At 37.4% G+C, this 26,966-nt stretch overlaps 1 protein-coding gene across 6 annotated transcripts in view; it reads left to right on the top strand.

The window, feature by feature from the left end:
• CHD9 (chromodomain helicase DNA binding protein 9) overlaps positions 1-26,966 on the top strand; it is an 85,441-nt gene that overhangs the window by 20,373 nt on the left and 38,102 nt on the right. For 4 of the 6 annotated variants that reach the window (XM_027685216.1, XM_027685215.1, XM_027685213.1 and 1 more), the window contains 2 exons: positions 13,529-13,866; positions 23,564-23,675. In XM_027685216.1, coding sequence (XP_027541017.1) covers positions 13,529-13,866; positions 23,564-23,675 — 450 coding nt within the window. Of the gene's footprint in view, positions 1-11,747; positions 12,397-12,570; positions 12,724-13,528; positions 13,867-23,563; positions 23,676-26,966 lie in introns of those variants that run through there. The other 2 variants (XM_027685217.1, XM_027685218.1) reach the window with 2 other exon arrangements.

The raw sequence follows: 26,966 nt of genomic DNA, 5'->3' as shown, positions 1-26,966 counted from the left end.
TAGCTGTATATCATATGATTTCATTATTAATCTACGAGGTTTTGCCAGTGATATATTAATCATTAAAGAGAGCAATGTTTTGATAGCTTTATTTATAGTTGAATGTGTATGAAGCATTTGCTTTTGTATATAATTTATATGTTTTATCTAAGCCTTTTATACATTTTATTTCTTTTTATAAATTACAAATTGCATATGTTGGGGAAAGGAAGTACATGTTTGTGAGATAAGTTTGTAACACATTTACAGATGATTAATTATGATAATATGCCCAAAAATTGCTGGGCTTTTAAGAACAGGGAAAATGTGCCAGAGTATCTGTTTTACTGTTTTAAAAGCTTTATGAGGTTGTAATTACCATCTCCGAGTTAAATTGTTTCATCTTTTTTGAATCTGTTTTGCTATCACTATTGCTTTTCTTAAGTCTCTCTCAACCTCTGTCACTTGTCAAATAATCAGGCTGTCCAATTCTTTGTGCGTTTCCTCTTTCAAATTAAGTACTTGCTGTTTTAATGATTGTTATAATATATGAATATAATTTTTCCTGAGATAATTGCGCACTCATTAAATCACTGCTATAATTGTCTTTAAAATGTGCCAAAAGAGAAGCATTTTTGCAAAAAGAAGTTAACAGATGGCAGGCATAGGAAGGAAGCTTCTGGCTGGGTCACATTACAGGAGTAATCCTACAGATAGCAAGGTGAGACTAGTTGACAAAAATAAGTTCAATTTACATTAATTTTTTAATGATATTGCAGGATAAATGTGGTTGAATAATCTAAATAACTATTTGCAAACAGATGTCTTGTTAACACTGAAAAACTATAAAGCAATTCAGTAATGTAAGAGTACTGATATAATTGTGCAAGCTTAGTGTCTGGAAGAAATGGTACCTAATTACAGAGAAAAGAGAAAACAAAATCCATGTTAAATTGTCTTTTAAAGACAGCAACCCATCCTATAGGCTGTTAAAGCTGCAGTTCAATATATGCCTAAACTATAATTAGTTATGGGAGAAAACGTTTAAGAAAAAAAGCTCCTATTCTTCCACTTTGTGTTAATACAACCATTTGTGCTATGAACTGAACTGGGAAACTCCTTCATGTGCAGAGAAACTTTGCACTTTTTTTGTCAAGGGTGTTTTTCAGGAATAGAAGTTCCTGGTTTGGTTATCTCAGTTGCCCAGAATCAAATTGCATAGAAGCAGTGGAGGGGAGCTATCAATGCCTACAAGTATCTGACAGTGTCAAGAGCAGGGGGTTGAACTTTTCAGTGATGCTCAGGGACAGGACAAGGGACAATGGGCACAAACTGAAATGGGGGAACTGCCATCTGAATATGAGGAAAAACCTCTTTACTGTGAGGGTGGCAGAGTTCTGGAACAAGCTGCCCAGGGAGGATGTGGAGTCTCCTTCTATTCAAGAACCATCTGGGCATGATCCTGTGCAACCTGTTCTAGGTGACCCTGCTTTAGCAGGGGAGTTGAACTGGATCATCTTCAGATGTCCCTGCCAACCTCAGCTATCCTGAGATTGTGTGAGAAAGGAGTAGGAGGCATCATTTTCTGCAGTAGAGGCAAAATAATTGTGCATGGAACTGTAACCTCAAATGTGAAGAGAGTGCACGTGGGCTCGATGTAGGACTATCCCTTGGCTCCAGTAACCACTAACCTGTTTTGACTGACACTATTATCTAAACTCTAAACTTTTGAGTGGCTTCAAACATACCTTTGTCTCTAAAACTTACAAAACAGCACTCTATCTTGAGACATTTTTTAGAAAATCATACACTTTATGAAGTGTTAGTGAAGTGTTATTACCGAAAGAGAAGCAGAACTCGTAAAGGTGTTAACCAGTAGTATGGTTTCAAAGCCAGAGAATCTGAATTACATTTGGAATTCATGTGGCTTTTGTCCAGATGTCAGTGTGCTTTGTGCACTCAGGTTTTATAGTTTCTTTTAGCTATTATGTTAATTTTAAATATATAGATCAAAATAATTTCCAGCACTTTGCCTACTTAACAGCCTCCTGCATCTGGAGAGGTGTTATTTTCTCTGTTCATTATCAGCTTTAAAAAAATTTGCTCAAGTTGCTGGTTACATGGATTTTGAAGAGAGTGTCTATTGTCAGGTGTTGAGTGGATTGGATTTGGGAACTCTAAAGGCTAATAAATATAAATTAGTGGGTTTCTAGGATGAGACTGAGAATTCTAATGCTGATTTGAGTAAGTTTGATAAATGAAACTAGCAATGTTAGGCGAGAAAAGATGACAAGTCTTACGTTTTTGAAAGCTGTGTAATTTGTAGTAGAGATTGATTTTTCTTTCAGAAATGTGGCAGGTTTTCTTTTGTGTGGATTATTTGGCTTGTGTTTGTACTTGGGTTTTTTCTTCCCTTGATATCTTACTTGAAGGCAAGCATTTTAATTTATATCTCATGAAATTGTTCCCATCTTTTACATGCTGTCTTTTCAGGAGTTAGTCTGTATTTGAGAATAATTTTCAATGTTTGCAGTGTATCATATATGTGCACATAAGCTATTTGGCAGCATATTGAATTGCAAACCAGAATTAGTTTCATAGATTGATAGGAAGTCCTCTTTTAAAAGATATTCATGACTTCACAATTTAGTTGTAGTTTATACATTGGAAGGAAAAGAAAAGTTAGCCTAAGTGTTAAAGAAAACATTGTGGATATTTTGGTTCTGAGCATTTTGTGTATTTTCTTATAGTTTATTTTAAAAACCTGTCAGTCAAAACTGTCTTTCTGAAACAGTCTTAAGTAATCTTAAAGGCAATTGTTTCACTGTACCTTTTGTTTTTCACTGTACCAATTGTTTTTACTGAGTAGCACACATACAGAGTTCTTTAGTAATATTTTAAGCAAACTTACAGGAAAAACATAGCTATTTTGATTTTTGTGACTTGCAACATGCTATGGCTTACAGTACCTGTTTGTATCTTCAGAAAAATAAGAAGATGCATGTGGTTTGGTTTTTATCTTTAAGTCTTTGTAGCAGTTGTCCATGAAGCCCACATATGGCTCAGCTTGATGTGTAAACTCTGTTGTAGCAGGAACTTTGGTCCTTGCAACTCCTAAAAGCAGCAACCAGCTGTTACAGAACCCAAGCTGTCACAGGGAAGGCAGGTAAATTATTTAAGGAACATCTGAGTGACAAAACCAGACATGTGTCTTAATGTCTTTGAGTTCAGTAAGAACAATTTTTAAAAAAGATTAGGCAAATATATTTTGATGTGTCTGCATTGTAGCTCCTATTTATATCATCCTTGGGAGGATTCTTTGACGTGCAATCACGTCATGTTATAAAATCTGAGCAGCTCCTGCCACTACACGAGAGATGTGTTTTGTGGTGCCAGCCCAGGGTGCTTTTTGGCTTAATATGATTTCACAAATGGTGACCCAACCTTGCTTGGGGACAGGGGAACGAAGGGGCTCATGCTTGTGACTGTGCTTGGGGATGTCCTTGGCAGCACACTGTGGTCTCTGACCAGGCTGTCATTCTGCTCTGTGTCGATGACACTTTCTGTTGACTTCAACTCCACTAAAGATGATAAGAATGTCTCTTGTCTTGACCTTTCCAGTGGGTCTAGTCCTGCCACTTTTGCTGGCAGCCAGACTGAGTTGAGATAAATTACCACTATGCTTATGTTTCTAGAGACCTGTCTTGCAACTTTTTCTGTTTGATCCCTACCAAAAGTTCATGCTCCCTGCTGGTGGGGGTTTTTTGAGTTTTTTTGTGTGTTTTTGTTTTGTTTTGGGTTTTTTTCTTTGTTTTATGGTTATCCCTATGAAGCTCTTGGATGCGATGTTCTTTCTCTAGAAATTTTTTAGGAAACTTTTGGGGAAAAAACAGTTTGGGTTTTTTGCTTTTTTGGGTTTCATTTGCCTGAAATCAAAATCTGCTGTTCCCCAGTAATTCTCTGACTCAGGGCCTCTATTTTCAAACCATCACCCCTTTTTGATAAATTCCTTTTCTTTAGGCATCTTGTTTTACTCCTTAATTAGGGGGGGAGGATTTTGTTCATGAATATTTAACTGAGAAAACTAGATTCAACAGGAGTGGTTTCATTAGGTTAGCATATATGCTAAAGGAGTCTTTTGTGCTGAAGGTTCCAGCATCCAAAGCTGTTAAAGTAGTTCATTGAAGCTGAAACAAAAAATACGTAAGTTGGTTTGAATTGAAGTGGAAGAAGTATGCCCCCCCTTCTTGATTTAAATGGAAATATGCTGTGCAGGCAGTACTGATATTAGTGGCTCCCCAGCTGTTCATGTTAAAAATAATTGCTTTTCCCAATTCCTGTCAGTATATATATTTTAATGTACGTTAAGTGCTGGGGATTTTTATCTAATTGAAATTACGTTGAAAACATTTTGGTTACTCTGTTATCTTAACATTTTGGATACTCTGTTAGGTATCCAGTAATACTACGCAGTTCAAAGATTGAGTAAACTTTTTAAACTTCACTGCTTCTAGTGAATAAAATTATTGTAAAGAGAGATGTTACATGCCAGCCTTTCTGAATATGCAGTCTGTTTTGCTTTAAAGATCGTTCATGATCAGTATTTCCCTGTTAATCAAATGATACCTATTTTTCACATCTGTCATCTTTCACAATACTTCACTGTTCTGCTATGAACAAGCACTGAAAATACATTTTAAAAAGTAAGCTGCCTATAATATCATAGAATCATTTCCTGGGACTGAACAAGACGATGTGTTGCAGCATGTTTTTCCAAGAGCCTTCATACTCTGGATAAGCTGATTCACTTATCTTAGGAGTGAGTCTTATTTTACCATTGCACTTGATGTACTACAAAATTTGAGTAGAATTCGGTGTTAAAGCATACTGTGGAAGAGAATCTGTCTCTGTGTTTTGTTTAATCTGTGGTTGTTTCTCTGATCTAGCCCAGATTTCCTTCCTGCAGGTACTTGCAGGAGTGAGGTGTTGAGACAAAAGCTGGGCAGGTTCCTGCTGGTTCTGCACAGTTCTTGCCCACTTGCCCTTCTTTCATCCCTTCAGTATGTTCAGTGACTCCTCTAAGTAGCAGAAGAGTACAAAGAATCGAGGGTTTGCACTTTACAGCCCTTCACACCTGTAATGTCTTCTGCGTCTGGGACTGGTAACAACTGGAGAGGCTTTGAGGGGGACAGCGGAAGGAAATAGTGACAGCAGTAAACTTCCTAAAGGTGACAGATTTTTGTTTCAATTATAAAAATATGTTCCTACAAGGCCACTTCCATGAGAGGTGTAGAAGGAACACAATAACTGAAATTAAGTTTTGACAAGAACCAACTACCATTAAGGTCCCGTTGCTTTTCCTTTCTCAGAGATGTTTGCTCTGCTGGTTTCTTGGGGTGCTCAGGACAGGAATGCTGAAGCTGATCTTGGGTGTTTGAATTAAGGGGAATAAAAAGCTCCTTGTGTGTTGTTCTTTTTGAAGGTAGTTTGGGTGGGGTTTTGTCTCCTGGTCTTCCTTCTCTAGTTGGTAAAAAAAATAAAACCATGAGAAAATTACTGTCTTGGTAGCACACAAAACTCGTGGCCATACAGAACGTGGGTGCGCAGGTAGCAATGTGGAAAAATTCAGTTTAATTTTGAGTTTGTTTTCTGTTGTGAAGAATTTTGCAATCAATTCTTCATTGTTTTACCCTTAAATCAGCATTTTGAAAGATTTTGTCACCTTAAATTAGTGCAACTTCACCTAATGTTATATTTTTCTGGAGTATGAAAGGTCATTAAAAAAACATTGGGGAGAGCTGTTCTCATGCTGCTTTGCAGCATTCCACTCCCCACAGTAATAGAAGCTATCTGGCTTTACATGTTAAATAAATTTTTCCTATTGTAAAAATAGAGGGGGGTTCAGAAGAAGCAAACTATTACCTGTATCTTCTAAGAAGGTGTTGAATGATGTGCGATTTCAGTGAATCACTATATTTGTAGAGCTTTATCTGGGGATTTTGAACTTTAATGACTAGTCTTTTTAAAACAGAATATGTTTGAATTTTCTTGTCCATAAGTATTTGGTGAAGTATTTTGCAGATTTATTTCCAGATGCCCACACAGGACTTGTTTCAAACAGTGAACTGAAACCTGACTTTCCTTTTATAGATTACAGAGTTTAGTCAACTGTTTTTTAAGGAGTCAAATAATTGCAAAATTTGTGAGGTTAAGATTGATCAAAAATGCAAGAAAGAAATGGTGTAGTGGAACTTTTTTGCTAAAACATTTTGGCCATTAGGATAGGTATTAAAGGCTTTAGAAAATCCGTAGAGGTATGGCATGCCTGTGAATTTGGTCTGAGCCTAATAATTCAATGGTGCATCCACTAGTTGTCTTGAATATGAACATTACATTTTTTTTTATATATAGGAGCCCAGAGTTTTCTCCTGTTAAGTCATATATAGTGATACTTGTAGTGGGGACCACAGGTAGAACATGAGGTATGCACTGCATGAGGCTTAGATCAATACAAGTACTGAGTGTTACTGGTTCTGCACGTGAAAAAGAGCACTGAGGAGTTTTGCTGAGGCTGTGGGTTTTATTGGCATTGTCTGCCACTTTGCCAATAGCTGTGTTCACCATCAGAGACTGGAACCCAAGAGAAGTGGGTACAGAACACCAACCCACTGTTAACTGACCCACGTTCAATGCAGTCACTTGGCAGAGCAAGCAGGATGAAGCTCTCAATTTCTTTTATTTCCTGGCAATTTAATGTGCTCCATTGCATAGTGCTTCCTTGAAGAATTACAGGGCAAATACACACAGTTTTTATCCCGCTACTAAATATTCAGAAAAAACATTCTAATTATATTTGGCACTGAGCCCCAAAATACTGCCTTCAAACCAAGTCTTCCAAATGGAAGCAATATGTGTGCTGCAGACTCATTCTGTAACACCCAGTGCTGCCTCTACAGTATGCCCAGGGTAGCAGCTGCTTACATTGAACAGTGGCTTGATTTTCTCCCCGTGAATGATAGGGGAAGTCACTGGTTAAGAAGCTGCTACTAATAACTATGGTATCTTCGCCATATTAGTGGGAAAACATGATTAGTGATATTATTACTGGGTTCTGTGGCACTGAGATGTGAAACAACACTCTGTGTAGAGTGTGACATACAAACAGGTGCATGTTTCATCTTAGAAATATGACTAGTTTAAGGTTGCTGACCTTTCCATTAATGTTTTCATTTCATTTAAAATTTGGTTATAAGCATGGTGGTAAATGCCTTGTGAGGCACAAATAACATTCACATCCCAAATCATAAATTTACATTCTGAAGCGACAGTTATACAGATAAAAATTTTGCCTGGCCATGTTGCTGTGGTTGTTAGCCGTTCATTTACCAACATTACCGATAACAAGTACAGAAGAGGGACAGATAGATTCTCCCCATGTATCTTGTTCCTTTTTTTTTTTTTAATCTGTCTGTAACATCTATTTTAATTTGGGTTAGGTTTCACATATGCTTGTCTTGAAATTCTGTATCCCTTAAACACTGACATGTGCATGAGCGATGATAATAAGCAAGAAAAAGAAGGAAGAGTATTATCAGCATATTGAAGGAACCACAATTTGGAATGCTTCATTGGCTCCCTTAATAGTTCCATACAAGTACCAAAGAGAGTGGAAAAATGATAGAACCCCATGGATCTCCATTTGCCAGTGCTCTTGGCTTCATAAAGCAATCCCTGCAGATGGTGTGGGGCAACTGTTGAACAAGAAAATAAAAAGCAATTCAGAAGGAACTCTGGAGGGAGTTCTCTCTGGAGAAAAGAAATCCTGTTGCATATTTAGGAGATCTTCCCATCAGTTGTGCAGAAGTAGCTTGATTAACCATCAATATCTCATTCCAGTCTATTGTCTAAGGAAAACTACATCTTTTGCTGGGATTGCCATGCAGCAAAGGAGACTCCTTTCTGCCCACATGTGGGGTGACACCCATTCATGCTGTAAGCAATCTTCTACACACGGACTCTGTCAAGGGTGTGGGTTCTTTTTTTTTTTTTTTAATAGATATACCTTTGAAATACAAATCCACTGGAAGAGTTATTTATGCAGACTATTCTAGAGAAAAAATGTTCAGAGTACTAGAATGGAATTCTGAAATCACTGACTTGAGTTCATGCTTTTTTTTAAAGTTGCATTCATAAATACAATTTTATAATTCAATTGAGGAATGGATATTCCTTTAAGATTTTTCACCGTAGCAGCTTAAAAGCAACTGCAGTTTTCAAATTTTCATGTGATTATGATGTGACAAAATAAGCTAACTTGGGGAAAAAACTGAAACTATTGATTAATCATTAGTTATGCAATTTATTTATTTGTATTATGGTTGTGATATTGATACTATTTTGGTGACTTGATGTGCACAAAAGGATGCCTTGTTTAGTAATAAACATGAACAAAGATGATGTGGTAATGCATGAAGATCAGGTTTCCAGGTGGCTAATTTTAGCTGCTTTTAGTGAAGTTGATGTCAAGGTCATCTTGATTTTCCTAAGGACTTGGTAGACCTGCAAGAACTTGTTATGCTCTCCAGGCATATGGTATTTAGTCTGAGCATCTTCCTGCAGGTGGGTACTACTATCAGTAGGAGTAAAAGGATAATTCAAGCCATTGCAAATTCAAACCTTAGCTTTCTATTCTTAGACTAGTTAAGTTCATAATTTAGTTCTTAGTGGTAGCTAAATGTTTGGGTCAGTAGATCCACAAGTGAAAAACATTATTTTTTAAAAAGTGCTTTATATAATTAAATCACAAATGTGTGACTCATTAAAATTCAGAGGAAAGCATTATCAGTCCTTAAAATATATCAATGGAGATATATATATATATATATGGATGCAACTAAGGAGAGATACTCGGTCTTAAAGATTCTGTGCATGCATAGAATTGAAAGTAATACTATTCTGTCATGAATGGCCTTACCTACTGTAAGAAAGGTGTTCTTACAATGGAAGCCATGTTTTAGTATTGGAACAGATAAGGCAGGATTTGGGAAGGTTTTCTAGGAGTTAGACCTCTTTTCAGTGTTAGACCTCTTTTCAGACCTCTTTTGGGACTTCCTTTGTAGTGATAACAAAGGATGTGAAGAAATATTAGTTGTTGTGGAGCAAATTAAAATGGGTTTAGGCCTTTGAGGGGAAAACCCCATTGTCTGCAAGTGTTCAGGACAGTGGTTTGTCCTTGCTGGGGGAAGGACTTATGCCAGTGAAGGTCTTCAAATGCATATCCTCTGCAACCACAACAAAATGTTGGAGAAATGCCTTTCCATGGAAAGCCTACTCAGCAGAGTAGTGCTGGCTATTAGGAAGACTGCTGTCATAGTTCAGTCTCTCGATATTGCCTGGTAACTTGATTGCTTTTACATTAGCTTAATTAAGAAATCATTCGGGTATGTGTAGGATACCTTCTACTCCTGAAAAACGGAATGTCAAATTTATTTGAGTACTGCTGAGAAGATGCTCCCCTGGCTGTGAATCAGGGCATGTGTGTGGAAGTCTACAGCTGTTGTCTGATCTGTTCTACCCTCAGTATTTTTAGGGCTGGCTCAGTGGTGTGAACAGCACCACAGCCCATACCTGCTGCTGTTAATGGCTTTTGCAGGCAGCAGCAATAGTGTGAATTTGACGTGATTCCTGACAATTTCCCTGCTGCCCACAGGATTTCGTGGAGCAGCAGGGAACTGACAGGAGGCTTGTTCACTGCACTCGGCTGCTGCTTGGCAAAGCCATTAGCAGCAGCAGATACCCTGGAGCTCTCTCTGTGCAGACACAAGACAACATTGCATTGGTTTACGTTCAGTTATATTTGGATGATAATCTTTGCAACCATGAGAAGTAAAAACATATTTTTCCAAATAAAATCTTCAGTTTTTAAATATGTAGCTGCCTCAGGGTTTTCCTTTCCATCTTCTCCTATGTGTTTGTCAGTTAAGAATCTTTCTTATTCTAGATGGAATAGGTTTGTAAGCTGCTGGTAAAAGGATATGTTCCTTTAGGATGTTTGATCTGCACTCCTGCTCACTAAGGGGGAAGGGGTATTTTCAGCTTGGCAAAAGGCTTGTCCCTTTTTGTTACAGATGCTGTGTAGCTTTTGAAATGGTTTTCAGTGTGCATGATGATTTATAAGCGTTCAATCATGTTATAGCCATGCATATTTTGGAATCATGAAATTATTATCAGAATAAAAGACCTCTGCTGAATTAGGTGGCTTTTGTTGCTTTGGTTGCTAAGTACACACTGATCCTGTCCTCTGTAGTCCAAGTGTGTTTGATGTTCTAATCTCAAAGCACTTGTGTTGCTTTCCAGTTTTGTTTTTTGTGACAATTATGACCTTCTTGATGAAGGTTTCGTTACAGGTTTATTTAGCTTAGAATGGCTGGCTGGTGCATTCCTGCTTGTTCATGAATGTCATTTCCATATGGTTAGAAATGTCATAGCAAAATTAAAAAAACACGGCCTCGGATTTCTAAGCAATAGCTCAATGTTTGTGCAGTGCAGGAGACAGAACTCGGAAGGGACAGTACAGAGCAAGCAGCAGAGGGTCAGCCTGAAGAATTATAACAGAGGAGCCTTGTCCAGCATTCTCACAATTCTACAGTAAGAATGTAATAAATGTTGTTGAGGAATAAATTGGAAGGCAGCTTTGACCTCTCAGTAAATGTAGCAAAGAAACTTTGTTTTAAAGGAATAAAATAGCTAGGAAGATGATTGTAAAAGAATTAATGAAAAAGCCACCATTTCTGTTTTGCCTACTTAATTATTAAGCATTTTTGTTTGTTTGTTTCTGGCTCAGGAATGTTCAAGAACATACCAATGTAACAGTACTGACTTTAGTAGCATTTGGCTTAGAGCTGAAATTATACCAGGGTACATTAGGAATAGGGTTTTTTGTTTAGCTGATCTCAAAATGCAAAATAGTACATTATTTAGCATTTTTACTAAGATACGAAATAATAACCCTAAAAGCTAAATCCCTGTATTTTTTATAGATACTGTAAGCATAATGTAGAAACATCTTGCCCAGAGTGCTCAAAAGTAAAATTAATATGTAATAATTGTCCTTGTGATTAAGCTGCGTATTTACAAAAATATCCTTGAATTTACATGGTATTGTTAAGGAAAGAGACCATTTAATCTATTGGTAGCATTAGTGTTTTCACTGGACAATGAACTTAATTTTGAAATTAATCTGAAATAGAAGTGAAATTTTGTTTTATTGTAAGGCCTAATATTAACAATCTCAAAATCCTTGCAATATTTTAAACTTTCTATGGAAAAACATCCATATTGCAAAATAAAGGTATCAGTATATATTCAGCAAAACAGAAATAAAATCCTCATTTTTCTTCATTCTTCTTGAACAGGCTTCTGAGAATCAAGGGTATTGCTAGGATAGAGCTATGCTGTCACAAGCTTCTTGGTCTTTTTAATAACCTTTCAAAAAACCCAATCATATCTTTTTTCTGTTTTTATTTGATATGTTGACAATACGTATATAAAAACGTGTCTGATCTTTTAAAATAGCGCTTTAAACCAACCTTGGAATGAAGAGGCGCTTACCACAGAGCCGAGTCCCAAGTAAGCGAGGTCCTCACCGCAGGGTCCCGCAGGTCCGGGCAGGGGAGAGGCAGAAACCCAAGGACTTCTTCCATTTTCTGTAGGAAGCAGGGGAGCCTGTCAGCAAATGCTTATGTAGTCACTGCTGCCAGCTTATAGTAATGAATTAAATGCAAGAAAAATAATTTAAAAAAAAAAGTATATTGGAGAGCGAAATCTGTTTGAGGCCACAGGGTCGGATCGAGCCGCTGTGCCCCCGTGCCATCCCCGGGGCTGGAGCCGCAGGGTCGCAGCGCAGCGAGGTCCAGGACGGAACAGCGCCTGGTTCCCACGGTTTTCCAAGGAGCGAGCGGCCGCTGTGGGCGGCGCTGCGGGCGGGGAGCGGGAAGGGTTAAAGCCGATCCCCGCGGGGGTTAAACCGGAGCCTAATGGAATAATGACGGGTAGCACCATCTGCTGGCCTAGTTCCGCGGGGAGCGGGTCTAACCAGCGCTAATATTGGCGCTGATGCCGTTTGATGCTTTGTGCGTTTCTTTCCGCGCTTTGTTGGGATCCTCTGTCCGCGCACGGCGGGGCCGGGCCCGGCCCGGGGGCGGCGGGAGCGCGCCGGGCAGGGCGCGGGGATGCTCCGGGAGCCGCTCTGTGCTCGGGGAGCGCCGTGCACGGCCCGGCTGCCGCTCGCTAAATAGGCCATTTAGCAATCTTCTCCCCATGCTTTCCTCCTGAGCACTGCCCGGGGTGCTGCAAAAGCGGAGGGCAAGTCTTTGTCTGACGCCAAAAATGTCTTCAGTGAAGAGGCCAAGAGGAAGGGTAAGTGAGAGCCTGAATGAGTGGGAGGAGGAGGGGTTCTTTGGGCTAAAAGGCTAATGGGATTGAATAACCTTCCTTATTACTGGCTGCTGCTGCGGGAGCCGCATCGCCATCTTGAGCTGTTCCCGTGCTGGGTCCGGCTGTTTGTTCCAGCCCCGGGGCTTTAAGGTGGCATCGGGAGCGGCCCCATCCCTGCCTCCCGCCCCCGCCGCCCATGAGGCACCTATAGAACATGTATCCCGGGAAGTGCGCGGGGTTTGCCCAGAAAATGTGTGTGGAAATTCCTGGTGGCTTTTCTTCCTGCTGTAGGCAGAGGCGCATTTACGGGTGAGAACGTAACATAACTGTTATCTGCTGGGTTTTTGTGTTTGAATAGGAAATTCTTTCCATTCCTCAAAGGGGGAGGGGAGGAAAGCAAAAACATGTCTCCTGGCTGGCTGCAGGAGAGGCTCATCAGCCCAGTAAACAATTCTGCGTCCATGAAACGGGCATTAAAAACCCGAAAGATAAAAACAAGTTACGTTTTTTAACCAAGGCGCTGAGCGTATGTTGATCTAAATAAAAGAAACGCTGCTGGCTGATCATTTTACGGATACAGAGCTGCGTAATTTTAGTTTTGGTTTTATCTTTTGTCTGTTTTTTAATCTTGGTGTTGTTCAAGCGTCGGTTGTGTTTATCACCGAGTCAGTCCTGTAGATCATTCGTTTGCTTTAAGGTAACTGTGGTCCTGGTATCCTACTAAAGGCGAAACACTGATGCTGTTACCTTCGGGAGCTGTTTGCTTTTCCATGTTCTGCTGGAGATGTTGGATGTGTGTGTCAAATGTATGGGAATGCTGGAAAGGTTAAGGTTTTAACTACAGATGTGGAGAGAAGGCTGAGAGAATTTCAGAAAGACATTTTTTACTGACTTTCAGTGCGTAGATTGGTTGTTGAAAACCCACAATTGATGTAGTTACTCTGAAACCCACGCCATTCTGTGGTATAAACTGAATTCCTCCTTTTTTGTGTCTGCATGCGTCCCTGACAGCTACATTTTTTAAAAATGCATATCTGTATAAAAAAATGCTTGCACTTTTTCTTTATATGTTTAAAATAAGGGGATTTTATTTACTTTTTCTCTCTTGCTACAGCCTCCTTCCTCCAAGAAGACTGATGGTTCAGGATCATATACTAAGATGCAGAATACCCAGGTGAGGACAATGTCTGAAAAGAAGCAGAAGAAAAAAACAGACTTGGAAAGTAAACAAGAGAAGGCAAATCGTATAATATCTGAAGCAATTGCAAAAGCAAAAGAAAGAGGAGAGAGAAACATTCCACGAGTAATGAGCCCTGAAAATTTCCCCAGTGTTTCAGCTGAAGCAAAAGACGAAAAGAAGGGCAGAAAAGTTAAATCCAAACCAAAGGACAAGGAGAGCAAAAAGCCGAAAACTGGTTCCTCGTCCAAAATTAAAGAGAAAACAAAAATTGGGTAAGTAGATTAAAATGTCTGTCTTCTCTTCAGATCTAAATCCTTGATTAAAATGAAAAGTGCTTACTGATAATAAAATGTTCGCCTCCACTGCCTACACAGAATTTTTCCTGATTAAGTCCATGTGTGGACTCTCTCATTCAGGAACAAGAATGCTCTGTTTTCTCTTTAGATAAAATCACTGTAGGACTGTCCTTTTGAAAGGAATTACTTTAAATTCATAATCTAAAATATTCTGTACTGACTTTGAACCATAGACCCAAGTATCTTTCATCTAGTGTTGTAATCAGTTCTGACTCCAAATTAAGTTTCTCTATATTATAAATCCTGTCTTTATCAGTTTTGGCATGTAGCTTCAATACTTTGGCATGTAGCTTCAATACAGCGTGCATGGGGAGAAACTGGAAGCCTAATGAACTTCCGAGAAAGAGAGAATATTACAGATATCACATGTATCAAAAGTAAAGCACATATTGGAAAAATTATATTCTAAGCACTCTGTAGTCTTTGGTCATATCAGTTTAATCTGCCCTCTCAAAAACTTTGCAGACTCAGCTGGGTCAAGCTGTGTGGATAGCTTGGGGTAAGGAGCTTTCAGAGGACATTAGGTGTTAGAAGGCTCCAAGGGATTCAGTAGATGACACGTCCTCTGACTCCACAGCTAACCTATGTCACCTGTATACTTTTAAAGGAAAGTTTTTGATTTCCCATGTTAAGTATGTCTGTTGGAACTGGAAATGAAGATCATAGCTACAGTCTGATTTTTTATTTTTTTTTTAAATCGATGCTCTTTTTGTGGTAGCAGAAATATTAACAGGCATATCTCTCCAAATTTAAATGTCTCATATACATATGTATATTCTCATGTATGGAGCTGAAATGAATGTTCTTTTCATCAGCATATTTCTCTGCATTTTCTTTTTTTTTCCTAGAGATCAGTACTTTTCTTACATGTTTGAAGTAAACAACATTGAGTAGTTATAGTGTGAAGGTTATACAACTATACTCATACACTCAACTTGATTCTTAGTGTGAATTTTCATGGTGTTAATTTCTTTCTTTTTTGGTTCTGGGTTGACACGTGATGCTGGTCATAAGTGCACTGGGTACTGCTTCCTTTTTTTCTCCATCTTGTTTAAGATGGGATTTTGGATGTGTATTCCAAAATTGATTTTGCTTTCATGCTTCTGAGTTTATTCACATTCTATAGCAAACATTTTGTGGGTCTGTCAGAAAACTTTACAGGGTCATTTAGCTGGTGGCAGTTTCATGGAGCTTTGTGATTTGTCCTCCTTATTGATTCTCTTGGATAATTCACAAAGGCTGCCAAAGTATCATCCTTATGATATACTCCATAGTTCTAATAATATTCTTACTGTTTTTTTAAAAAAATAATAGGATGTAAGATATTACCTCCAATTTGTAATTCTGCATTCACTTCTGTCTTCGTGAAATGCTTCACTGTGCACATCACTTCAAATCAGTTTTCAGGATTTCGTCAGACGGTGTCAGTTGAGAAAGAGATGTTTCTCAAACCATGTTTTTAAACATGGTTATTTGTGCTTGATGCAAAGTACCTGCAAGATGCTGAGGAACTCCCATTTAATTAAGTATGGTCACTGTTTCATAATTTTGCACTGAGCTGCGAAGGTTTGCCTCCCCATTATTTGCCAGTTTAATCAGCTAATGCCCCAGTAGCTCTCTGTTAACTTAATCCTGCTGCCAGGTATTGCTTTAACTATGTAGGATATATATCTGAAGATTTAGCTGTCAGGTACCGTTAAAGAACAGTGAAGAGAGTCTTCCAGAGCCTCTTATTACAGATTTCATAGAATTGCTTTGTATTTAGGTGGCCAACAGCAAATCAAATGCTTTGAGGCATCCAGAGAGTTCATTTTTGTATCCAGATTCATGTGTTGAGTTAGCACTGTTTTATATTATTGATATAAATACATAAAAAAACTGTTTAGCAAAGAATATATCACTGATTTGGCAGAGTAGTAATTGAAATAAGGCCTTGATTTTTTAAAATAATCTTGCAGGCTCTTCTTTCTGTGCAAATGTAACTACTGATCTTACAGAAGAATAATTACCATAGAATAGCTTTATTTGTCCTTACAAAGGTGGTTAAAAAAATTGTGTGATTAATAAAATTTGTTTTGTTCAGAGTAGAACAAACCTAAGTAACTAATAAGGGTTTTAGAAGGCTAAATGACTCTTATAAAGGTTTCTTCCTGACTTCCGTTCTTAAGAAAATATTTCTTAATGAACACACATCCTCAGATTTATTACTATGTCAAAATAAAAATGAGTTTTTAAGCATATGAGTTGCTCCTTTGGTTTTTCTCGTTACATTAAAATAAAACAAGCTCTGACTGAATCTTGGGAGAAAATTTTACCATGCTAAAATAATACCTTTAAAAGACGAGTGCTTTATTGGGCAGGAAGGGGAATGCGAGAATCTCAGTTCAATGAAAACAGGTTTGTTTTTTTTCTTGGAAAGAAAGATTTTTGGGATCTGTTTAAAATGGGATGAAAAAATTTATAGTTTTTTTCTTTTTTAATCAATAAGGAGGAAAAACTTTAAAAAATAGCCAAATTGTATATACGACATTTCTTGCATTTAAGCAGGTAATAAAACCTTAAGTCTCCTCAGATTTTAAAAACATAGGTAAACAATTTCCAACTGTTATAAACAATTATCAAATAATTTTTCTACAAATCATGAGTGAAACCTTAGAGCCACTAAATGTTTACAGTAAAAAAAGAATAAGCAAAATACACATTTTTAACAGTAGGGCAGAATTTATTTGGGTGCATCTAGAGTCCCATTTTAGGAGGAGTTCCAGTGTGATATGTGCATCCCAGATGAATACACTTCTTTTCATTCAGTGTTTTCTGTAGCAAACACGTTTAATTTGCAGGAACTGTTAAAAAGCTGATTCGGTTTGGGGTCAGAGTGCCTGTGCAGGAGGTGGTGCAGAGTTGTGTTTTCTTGAGAAGATCTGAAGTCAGACATAGGTTTTGGGTGACTCCTGGTCGATTTGCAGGCTAATGAGGAGCTGAAAGAGCTGAAACTATAGCAAATATATTGATTTTGTTTGTTTGTTTTGGAAAACATTTGGGAAATAGTTTTAATCTCTGCTAGCGGCAAACACAGCCTGTTCAACGTGAGCACAATTGTCCCCTCTGTGGTCCAGCACTTAAACAGCAAACTCTTTTATGATCGTGGACTTTGCTTACAGGGGTTTTGTCTGTGTAACATGTCCTGTATTGCTATTGAGGAGGATTTTGAGAGTTACAGTTGTCCCTCAGTGAAAATGATACACTGTGGGTTGGTGCTCTGCTAGAGCTGGAGCTGGAACACCAGTTCCTGAACAGACCTTGATAAAATTGCCTGGTAGCCATCAGTTAAAAAAAAGTGTGCTTTTAATTGTAATACAGCACAGTTTTTACTGATATTGAGTAGCCCTCATCTGGGATCAAGATGAATTTCAGCTACTATGTCTATATTTAGGGTGCAGGATGATTTTTAACAGGTTTTTTTTTCCTTGCTACTCAAACACAATTCGTACGTGTTTGGTGGCTTCATCTTAACTGTTTATATTTTACTTAGTGATTCCTCTGAGATCTACATGTACAGGAAAAATTTATAGTGTGCTTCTTTCCAATTTATCCTTGCTAGTTAAAAATTTCCAGCATTTACTTCCTAGGCAGGCTGTAGTTTCTAAAGGTGAGGATTAAGGTTTTTAGTTCTCAGCTGTTATGTCAAAGAAGTAATGCCTATTAATGTTAGTCAAATGGTTTAGGACTGAATCCACAGGTTAGTAAAGTTTCTGTACCATAAGCATTGGTGAAGATAAATGACTAAATTATATTATTACCAAGAACATTGTAAGGATGTGACAGAAATTATTAGAAGAATGCATGTATAATATATGTAGTGTTACCAAATAAAGTAATCAATTTGCTTTGTGCATTGATTACTGATTAAGTTAATTCTTTAAAATTTACTTCACAATTTCTCTGCAGACACCAGAACCACTTTTCGTATCCTGTCTATTTACCAAGGTGCATTGACGTTTGGGAATCTATTTAAACCCTTTCATATTTTTGCATAGAACTTGTTTCCATATTTAAGCTTTTTCTAACTGATTCTACTTCTTCCATCTAAGGTGATGCATATTTAAACTAAAAACTCTACTTCTTACCACTTGATACGAAGAATTATGAATTTGTGAACATTCTGTTGTTCAAAAAAGTAGATTGGCATTTAGGTTTTATAGCTCTCAACGTATTCCCACCTACTCAAACATAAAATTAAATATCACGGCCCTGATGAAAAGCAGCAGCTCTGCACTGGTGATGTAAAGGACAATATCAGTAGACTACATGTAGGTTTGGGTTTTTTTAATCACTGCACAGTTTAAATAAATAAATTGCCCAAATTCCCCAAATTCTAAGAACTCGGTTTACTGAAGTTTGAGTCAGGGTGATAGTCCTTAAGTTCAGAACGGTTTCCTGTTAGCAGAAATGGCTGTGTTGTTTCATGTGCTGAAAGAGCAATGGGGGATTTTGTTTATTAACCCTTAAATTACATAGTAATAAATCCAGCAAGTGGTATTTGATCCTGTGCACTACTCCAATGAGGAAATGTCCTTTTTGCCTTTTACCTTCAAGTAGGTCTCATAAATATTGTTTACAAGACAGAGCATTTTTGGACCCAAGACCCTGACAGATAATCTTTGTTTGCTTGTTGCTCTGACACTGTTAAGATGGTTTGAAACTCTCTTAAACTCAGGGGAGGAGGGGAAGTGATTTGCCTGCACACTGGTCCTGTATTGTTTGAGTTATAAATACCTAGAACCTGATTTTCCTGAGGCAGACGCTGTGAGTTGTCTTCATGTTTCATGCAAGTGAGGCAAATGCTGGTCAAAAGGAAGGGAAGCTTTGAGTCTTGTTACATCTGTTAAGATCATTAACTTCTGTCATGATTAAAATGGCACATAAACTCCAAATTTGATCATCCTTCTGGGATATCTTTGCATGCACTGAGCTGTGATTCCCTGGTGAAGTTTTCTCTGATCCCAGATTATAATTTTGGTGCATAATTAGGATTTCAGTGACATTGTCTAAAGTTTCTGCTGCAAGCTGTATGAATACAAAATGGTGTGGTCTTACCAAATAACTACCCAAACACTTGTGTGTTGTTTAGTGTTCTTCTTTCGGTGTTGTATGAGCTTGAAATGACTGTTGGTTCCAAAAATAGTACAGGAGTGTTTAAAAAAATCTGTGCACAGTCCAGAAGATATTAATTTGAAATAACAGCTGGAGAAGGAGACAGTAGCTAATATGAGTGTACTGGTATTATTTATTAAACATATCCTAGAAGGGTAAGAGAAACTGGCCTTATACCAGTGATTTAGCTCTCATTCCAAGAGGATATGCTATCTTGTCAAGAAAATATCTACTTTGTATTTTTTGCTAAGTTTTTAGTGATAAAGAAATACAGGTATGTTGATAACATAGGAGTTTTATTGTTATTAATATGGCAAAGTGCTTTGGCTGCAAATTAAAATATCTGAGAGGTGGCTTTGGACACTAATAATTAGTTACTTGTTGTTTTTCTGTTTTGGGGAAAATGGAATTAAAATGATGTATTGAAGACATGCACTGGAGGCCAGCTATACTTACAATTCCTGACATGCCTAATACATATTTGCCACCTTCTTTTTTTTTTTTTCTATTCTCTTTAATACTTCCTCATGTTCATTATTTGGAAGACTTTAAAAACTCATCATTTCAAAGCTGTTCAAAGTACTGACAATGTTTCCATTGCATTCACTGCTATCAAACAGAAAGGGAATGGAGCACATTCTTACTGGTTCTTTGTGTATAAGGAAGAAGTTGCAATGTTCCTCAAATAGTGGTTCCTGATGATATTGCTGATACTTTAACTCTTGGAGTTTTGTGGCTCTAGACCATGTTAGAAGTCTTGTGCTGAAGATCAGAAGTAATACTGGCTCTTGACATGGCTTATTGTTAAACTGTTTTGTGGTGTAAGTTTCTCAACATCTTTAATTTGTAGTTACAGAAGAAGGAAATATGTATTGAAGAAATCTACAATGTTGGATTGTTGAAGTATTTGTAGATGTTGTAATAAAATAATTTTAAATTTAAAAAGGAGAAAGTGAAATTGGAGTAGAGTCTAGTGATATTTATTTTGTGTCTATAGTATGCTCTTAACTTTTCATAGAAACAGAATAGATAGTTTCTGTTCAGAACAGTTTGTTTCAGGGAGGAAAAAAGGGATTTTAGCCAAGGATCTTTATGCTTTCATGCAGAAATTTATAAACTGGCAAGAGAACTTGCTCTCTCAATGAAAATATTTCACAGGATTGATCCAGTTTACAAGCTTCTGAAAATTATTGTTTTCACATAGCAGATTTTTTTAGAAGTTTTTGGCCAAAATATGAGCAGATTGCATTTTTACTGATAGAAATGCATGACTTTAGCACCATACTGTCATTCATCAACTTTTGATAGCAAGGTGCATTGTGATTCTGGGCACTGGATCAGAAAGAAGTGAAACTGTGCATTTATTCCTCTCATTGGCACCATATCCATGTAGAGGAGGAAACATTCTGATCTGCAACATGTAGAGAAGATGTTAAGAAAATTTCAGGGAGAAGCTTGTGAAGAGAAGTACGGGGGTTAGGGAATACAAGCTCAAGGCAAGACACAAAAGCTGACAGAAATGGAATGTTAACATGTAAGACTGCAGGGGCAGAGCAGGAGGTGAACGCAGGGAGGGACTACAACTACAGAGAAGGAGAGGAACAAATGTGCAAGGAAAGATGTAGTTAGAGCAGTCTAATCACAAATAATCCCGTGTTCTAAAACAGAAGGTCCTTAAAATCCTCTGCTATTCAGTGGATACCTCTACAACCCATAGTAAACCCCTTATTTCTTGATTATGCTTCTTGAGTACAAAAGGAACCTAAGCCTAAAAATACAAGGCAGTAGCGCATGAAGTGAGAATTAACTATGGTTGCATGGATAGAAATGCTTAGCACAGCAATATGCATTTATGAATTGTCTTAATCTAACATTTCACAAAAGAGAATAAAAATTTGGAAAAGGTTGCAACAGGTGACACCTACCAGGTTTCAGCCTTGGAGTTAAGTAGAACTTAACTGGACTGAGCAATATAAAAGAACTCTGAAGTTGGCTTTGAGGAGGCACCAAGTCTTCCAGAGATTATTTCAGCTTGACTTATATCTCAACACATATTTGATTCAAGAACATTAATTTTTCCTTTTTCTTCGTTGTTAGTAGTCTTGTTTTTCATTTAAAAGCCAAAATGTTTGTCAGGTGCCCAGTCATCTCTACATGCCATACATATATCAGGCCTTTAATGCCTTGCTCGAAATCAAAGAGAAGACTTGGGATCTTATTTATTGGTCAAAAAAATAGTAAGTTACAGATTATATCATGTGAGTTCCCTGGATTGGATATACTCTATGTCCAGTTGTTTCAGTGAAAAGATCAGCAAGGGACAAGTCCAGATCAGCACAGCTTGTTGCCCTTAGTAACATACGGACAAAATTCAGAAGAGTGTGTACCCAGTGGTGCTTTCCCCAAGTGGCCAGAAGCAGTGGGGAGAATTTAAGAGCAGAGAAAACATACATGATACTTCTTACTATTTTCCCAAACTCTAAAGATGCAAACCAGGAACTTGGTGGGATGGGTATCATTTCGTGAATGATCTCACTCGTAAGTTTACCAGGTTTCCCTTTAAATCAGTGTTAAATTGTAGCACCCAGAATTCCATTTAACAACCAGCTCATAAGGTCAATCACAGTGTGCCTTGTCTGCAACACTTTGGAATGTATTAGCTAATTTCACATATTAGCTGACAAGTGCTAATATAACACTTAAATTTGATGAAACAAAGTGAGATAAAATTGGAAAAAGTGATTAGTCCAAGTCCGTCACCAGAAAGAGTCATATTGGAAAGATACCCAAGAATCCAACAGTCTTAAAACAAACAAACAAACAAAAAAGGATTCCTAATCAGAGCTTGGAAAGTGAGGGGGGGAAAAACCCTCAGGCTAACCTTGAAGAACGTAGAAAAACAGTGTGTTCATTGTTGAAATTATTTCCTGTGATTATGAAACAAGTTTTCTAAGTAATAATTAAACTGAGAACACCTAATGAAAAGCCAAGGACCAGAATTTACTTGTGAACAAACAGCTCTGTGAACAAGCAGCTCTGTGATTATGCTGACTGCAGCTTCATTTCAATAGGCATTCCCCAGTGCTGTTCCCTTCGTGCTAGAAGTAAAAAACGTGGGAATGGAAAATCTTTTATGATTTTGCGGTTTTTAAACTTTTCCACTGAGCATACATAGTGTTTAAATATTGAAAACCTATGAAAATGTTCATTGCTTCTGAAAATACACCCAGAATCTTTTGTAAGCCATGTTGCTTAAACTTTCCATCGTGTTTTAGTAATTCAAGATGTTTGTTTTCTGTGTGGACTGTTGGTTTGGACATAGTAAATATGTGTGTGTTCTCTTATTTGAACACTTGGAAAGAGAAGCGAATGAGATAAAAGTGTTCCAACCAACTTGCATCAAGTTTTTTCAGGTGACCAATATATTTAATGCTATTTTGGTGTAAAATGTATTGTCTGTATAAAGGCTAAATTCTTGTGTTTAATGTGTTTGTAACATGGCAGAAGCAGCTTTTATGCAGGAACTTACCTCATTTTCTGTTACATGGATCTGATGATTAGAAACTATATAAAATATATCTTTTAGGACAGCTATTTATCTGTGTTTTTATTGGATACTTTGTCATCATTCTGCAGTGATTATGAATTACTATGCCATTGCAACATACTTAAAGAGGAGTATTAATATGGCACATGTCAAATGCAAAAAAAAATACTTTTACACCCTTTAGTTGAAAGCAACTCTGAATTATTGTGGTTTATGGTGTAATCTTTAAATCCAAACAAAGAAATAATTGGTGCTTTTTTATTAGAGTTTTAACTAATTTATTCAGCACAATATTGATTCTTAACATATTCTGGTGGGTTCTAAGATTATTTACAGATAAAAGTGTGGGGTTTTAGATATACCTTTATGGAGTTTTTTTAAAGACAAGAAGGATTCATGCAGTTCCTTCATTTTTACCATTGAATGACTTAAATTTAAGCATAGAAGTTTTGCATGTCAGACAGCTTTGAGTCATTTTTAGATTATTCTCCACAGCTATTTTTTTTTTACTAAAAATTAGAAGATACATTTTACGATGGTAAATTGTTTATGATAAATCACTTACTGTTGTCATTTGCAGACGGTGTCTCTGCTAACTTTGTAGTTTACAATTTTCAGCTGGTTTAAATGTTGGATTTTGCATTTCTCTTACTTGTTTAAAGATTTAAAATTGGTATGATATGGAGAGTTTGTGATAGTGAGGCAAAGAAGCTCACACTAGTGAACAATACTAGTGTAAAGTACAGTCTATTGTAAGGTATTTCAGACCTATTTTTAATTTTTCAGACAGTGGTGCTTTCTGAATTTTATAGTAAGAATATGGGTGTTGCTTGTGGATGTGGTACTTTTAATCCTGCAGTTATGTACACCAGTGTATGGCATTCACTTAGGTGCTGGGCTTTTTTCTTACAGGAAGCTGATCATCACACTGGGTAAGAAGCAGAAAAGGAAAAATGAATCTTCAGATGAATTGTCTGACGCTAAACAGACTCCACAGCGGCCACTGAAAGATGAAGACTCACAGGTAGGGAGTCAGCATTTTTTCCTTTTAAATTTGTGTGTGTTGCTATTTCTGCAGGTCTTTTTATCCCCTCTCTCCAAAAAGTTACACGCCCTTTGACACAGTGACAGTTACTCTCCAATTGCTGTCCACCTCCTAGGTAGAACCTTTTGTAATCAGCTACTTTTCCCAGTTGAAAATCAGAAAATACTACAGGTTAGAACCCCCTTTCTGTAATGGGACATCAATGCCCTGCTTGTATGTGTTGAGTTTCAGAAGTCCATAGATGTGAGACTGTCAATACTTCCCACTGAGCGTGCATTTAGACCTGATCCTTACTTTGGCCGACTCTGTGAAAATGCAGAGTTTGCCTCATAGAAGAGACTTGTGTTAGTGAAGCTGGATCTTTGAGAACATTTCAAATGTTTGTTTAGAGCTGTACTGTGTTTTTTCTGAGCTCTGCTTCTGTGGAAACAGAAAAAGTAGATTTCTTGCAGTGTTGAATCTGAAGGGAATGATGATCAATGTGCTGATAGACTCTAGTTGGTTGTGGAATACTTGTAGGAGGTGCCAGATGAAGAACTGAAGTGGTTGAGTCATTCCCTCGAGGAATAGCTGTCTTGTAACTTTCTTACTGCATTTTTTTTCATAGGTTGCCCTGGTATAATATAGTAAAATAGCTAATGATTTCTAAAACTTGTGCACAAAGAGGCATGAACTGTTGATAAGAGATTATATTCTGTTTATGTGTGTGTTAGTAACGGAATTATAACTTCTTGCTTTAGGGCAATCTCCATTGAATTAAGATTTTATGATGGAAATGCACAGGTTTTTATCCTGTGGTGATTTCGTCCACAGAGATGAAATCAATATTCAAAATAGGGTACTGTTGAGTAAAAATTAATTGCATTATTTGATGACAGTTGTCAAAAACCAATTATGAGATACTGAGTTGCCCTCTGGTGTTTCACAGGTAGTAATGCTGGGGGGGAAGGAAAAGGATTGGAAGCCATTTCCCAGAATGACTGTTTCTTAACTTAAGTGATAGGTTGTCTTAGGTAAAGCTTACCTGGAAGGGACCATAAAATTATTTATTTCTCATGGAAATTTGTCTTAGTATAGGAAGTCCATTTAGTACACTGAAGGAGGTGAAAGCAGATTTGGTGGGTCTGAAGTACTGTAACTTCTTAATAGTGTTCTCTTATCAGATTATAAATCTGTGGGCCAACAAACCCAATACAAAAGACTGAAGATCATGTCTGTCTTGGTTTCTTTTCCTGATTGCTCTTAGAGGGGCTTTTATATTTGTTTTTCAGCATGACAAAGGTCATCTTCAGTTCTAGCGTGGATAGACAGGGGTATCAAGAAGGGAACAGAGGGTAGAGCTAAGAAGGGGTGTCATGGGAGAGCGAAAACCTCTACTGCAGAATGTCGCAGCACTGCCCCATTGTATTCCAAGGAAATGGGGAGAAGCATAACAGGAAAGACAAATTGCTTTACTTCATTAATTCATTCTCTCTTTAGTTTTCGAACATGTTCATGATTTTCTTTTCAAAGAGCTGTTTCTAATTTCTGTTGCAAATAGCTGTTTCTAAGCTCTGGGGGGCAATTTTAGGTCTTTTTTTCCCCCTAATTCATTTTGTATGCTTAGTTTCACAGTAAGTGTCTTCCTTAAATACATTGATTTTTTTTTTTAATGTGTGGTACTACTTTATTTTGTGTCTTAAAGCATTTGCTTATGACCGTGGTTCTCAGCTCAGGGAAACACAAAGTTTTTTTCCAAACAGCTCAGGTTATATATTAATGTGCTGGAGAACATATGTCAATGTTTTGATAGTCGCTTCATGCTTTAAGAGAAGACATAGCGAGAAGAATTGAAAATGCCAGTTACATAATTGTGTATTGCACGTATTACCTGCCTTTTTTTCTCTTTTTAAAATCTACTTCTGTCAGCTGACTATTATTGATTTAACTACAATGTGACATCAGTGTGTCTGTTTAAAGTCGAAGTTCCTTTTTGTGTGAACACCCCTCCCCACACGCACTCACTCTTTATTGAAGAACAGCTGATCTAAAATTGTGGAAAGCTGATGGAGTAGTCCTATATGTAACCTCTCTAGAGGAATGGTGATGCCCATTCTTTGACTTTTCATATATATGTACTTTCTAATCTACCTTACTAAAACACCTCTGATGTAGTTGTTGAAGTATAACTGTGTCTTTTACCAGATAGCAGCCAGACCAAGGGCTGAATTTAACAGTCAGGAAGAAAAGTTCCTGTGCTGCAATCTTACTGTTACTTAATGTCTCCTCTGCAGAAGCCAGTGTGACCACAGGATTTTGGGTTTTGTTCTATTCACCACTTGTTCTCCCAATTGAGCACCACTGTGTAGTACAACACTGCAACCTGCAGTGGCTTTTCCTGCACAAAAATACCCTTTGTTTTATAGAGACAGTTTTACTCAGCTGATTTTATTTTTATGATGGTCAGTTCTCCAAAGCAGATTGCAGTGTTTTCAGATGTTACCTCACTAGTTTGATAATGCTATTTTTATCCAGTGAATCCAATTTAAAAATTAATCTTACAGTTAAATAGGCAGTGTCTCATATACTGGTACTGAGGGCTGGAAGGGTTATGCAATAACCTAATAATCTAAATATTTGAAACTGTGAGTGAGAAGGAATTATTTTCTTACACTGAGCATTATTTCTTCAGCTGAAACTTGTCCTCAGATTCTTGCAGAAACCGGAATGAAAGGTTAGAGAGATAAAGAGCAAAGTCAGCCAAATAATGCTGTTAAACAAGCCCTGATTAGGGTGGAGGAGAAAATAAGTACACTAACAAAGCAACCAGCTTCATTAGCCATCAGATCAGACTTCATCAGCAATTTGACCAATATTATCTAGTGAAAATCTTCACCATTTTTTGTATATAGCACTGTTGTTTAGTAGAGACACTGCAGCGTATTTTGTATCTTTCCCTCTGATTCTGGAATTGGATGGTGACACTCTACACAGCATTAGGAAATTGCTGTTGAAATACTGATGCTCATGGGAGATCTGTTACATATCAGCTTTTCTCCCTTACTCTGACAACAGTGGTTTGTGTTTGCTTTTGAACTCTAAAAATAAAAGTATCAAATGTTTATATGAAACAGAAAATAAATAAGTAATTAAAAATAGTGTACCTTTGTGATTCATGTATTTCATGTTTCATATCAAATGTTGGCCTTTGGTTTTAGATACAGCTGAAATAGTGCTTAGAGTGTTCCAAAATGTGCAGTTCATGTTAGGGGAAGTTTTGTGTAAAAACTC

This window comes from Neopelma chrysocephalum, unplaced genomic scaffold (assembly GCF_003984885.1).
Source record: "Neopelma chrysocephalum unplaced genomic scaffold, ASM398488v2 Primary Assembly neopelma1_68, whole genome shotgun sequence".
NCBI classification, from domain to species: Eukaryota; Metazoa; Chordata; class Aves; order Passeriformes; family Pipridae; genus Neopelma; species Neopelma chrysocephalum.
Note: the sequence above shows the minus strand (reverse complement) of the source record. Positions and strands in the feature narration are given on the sequence as shown.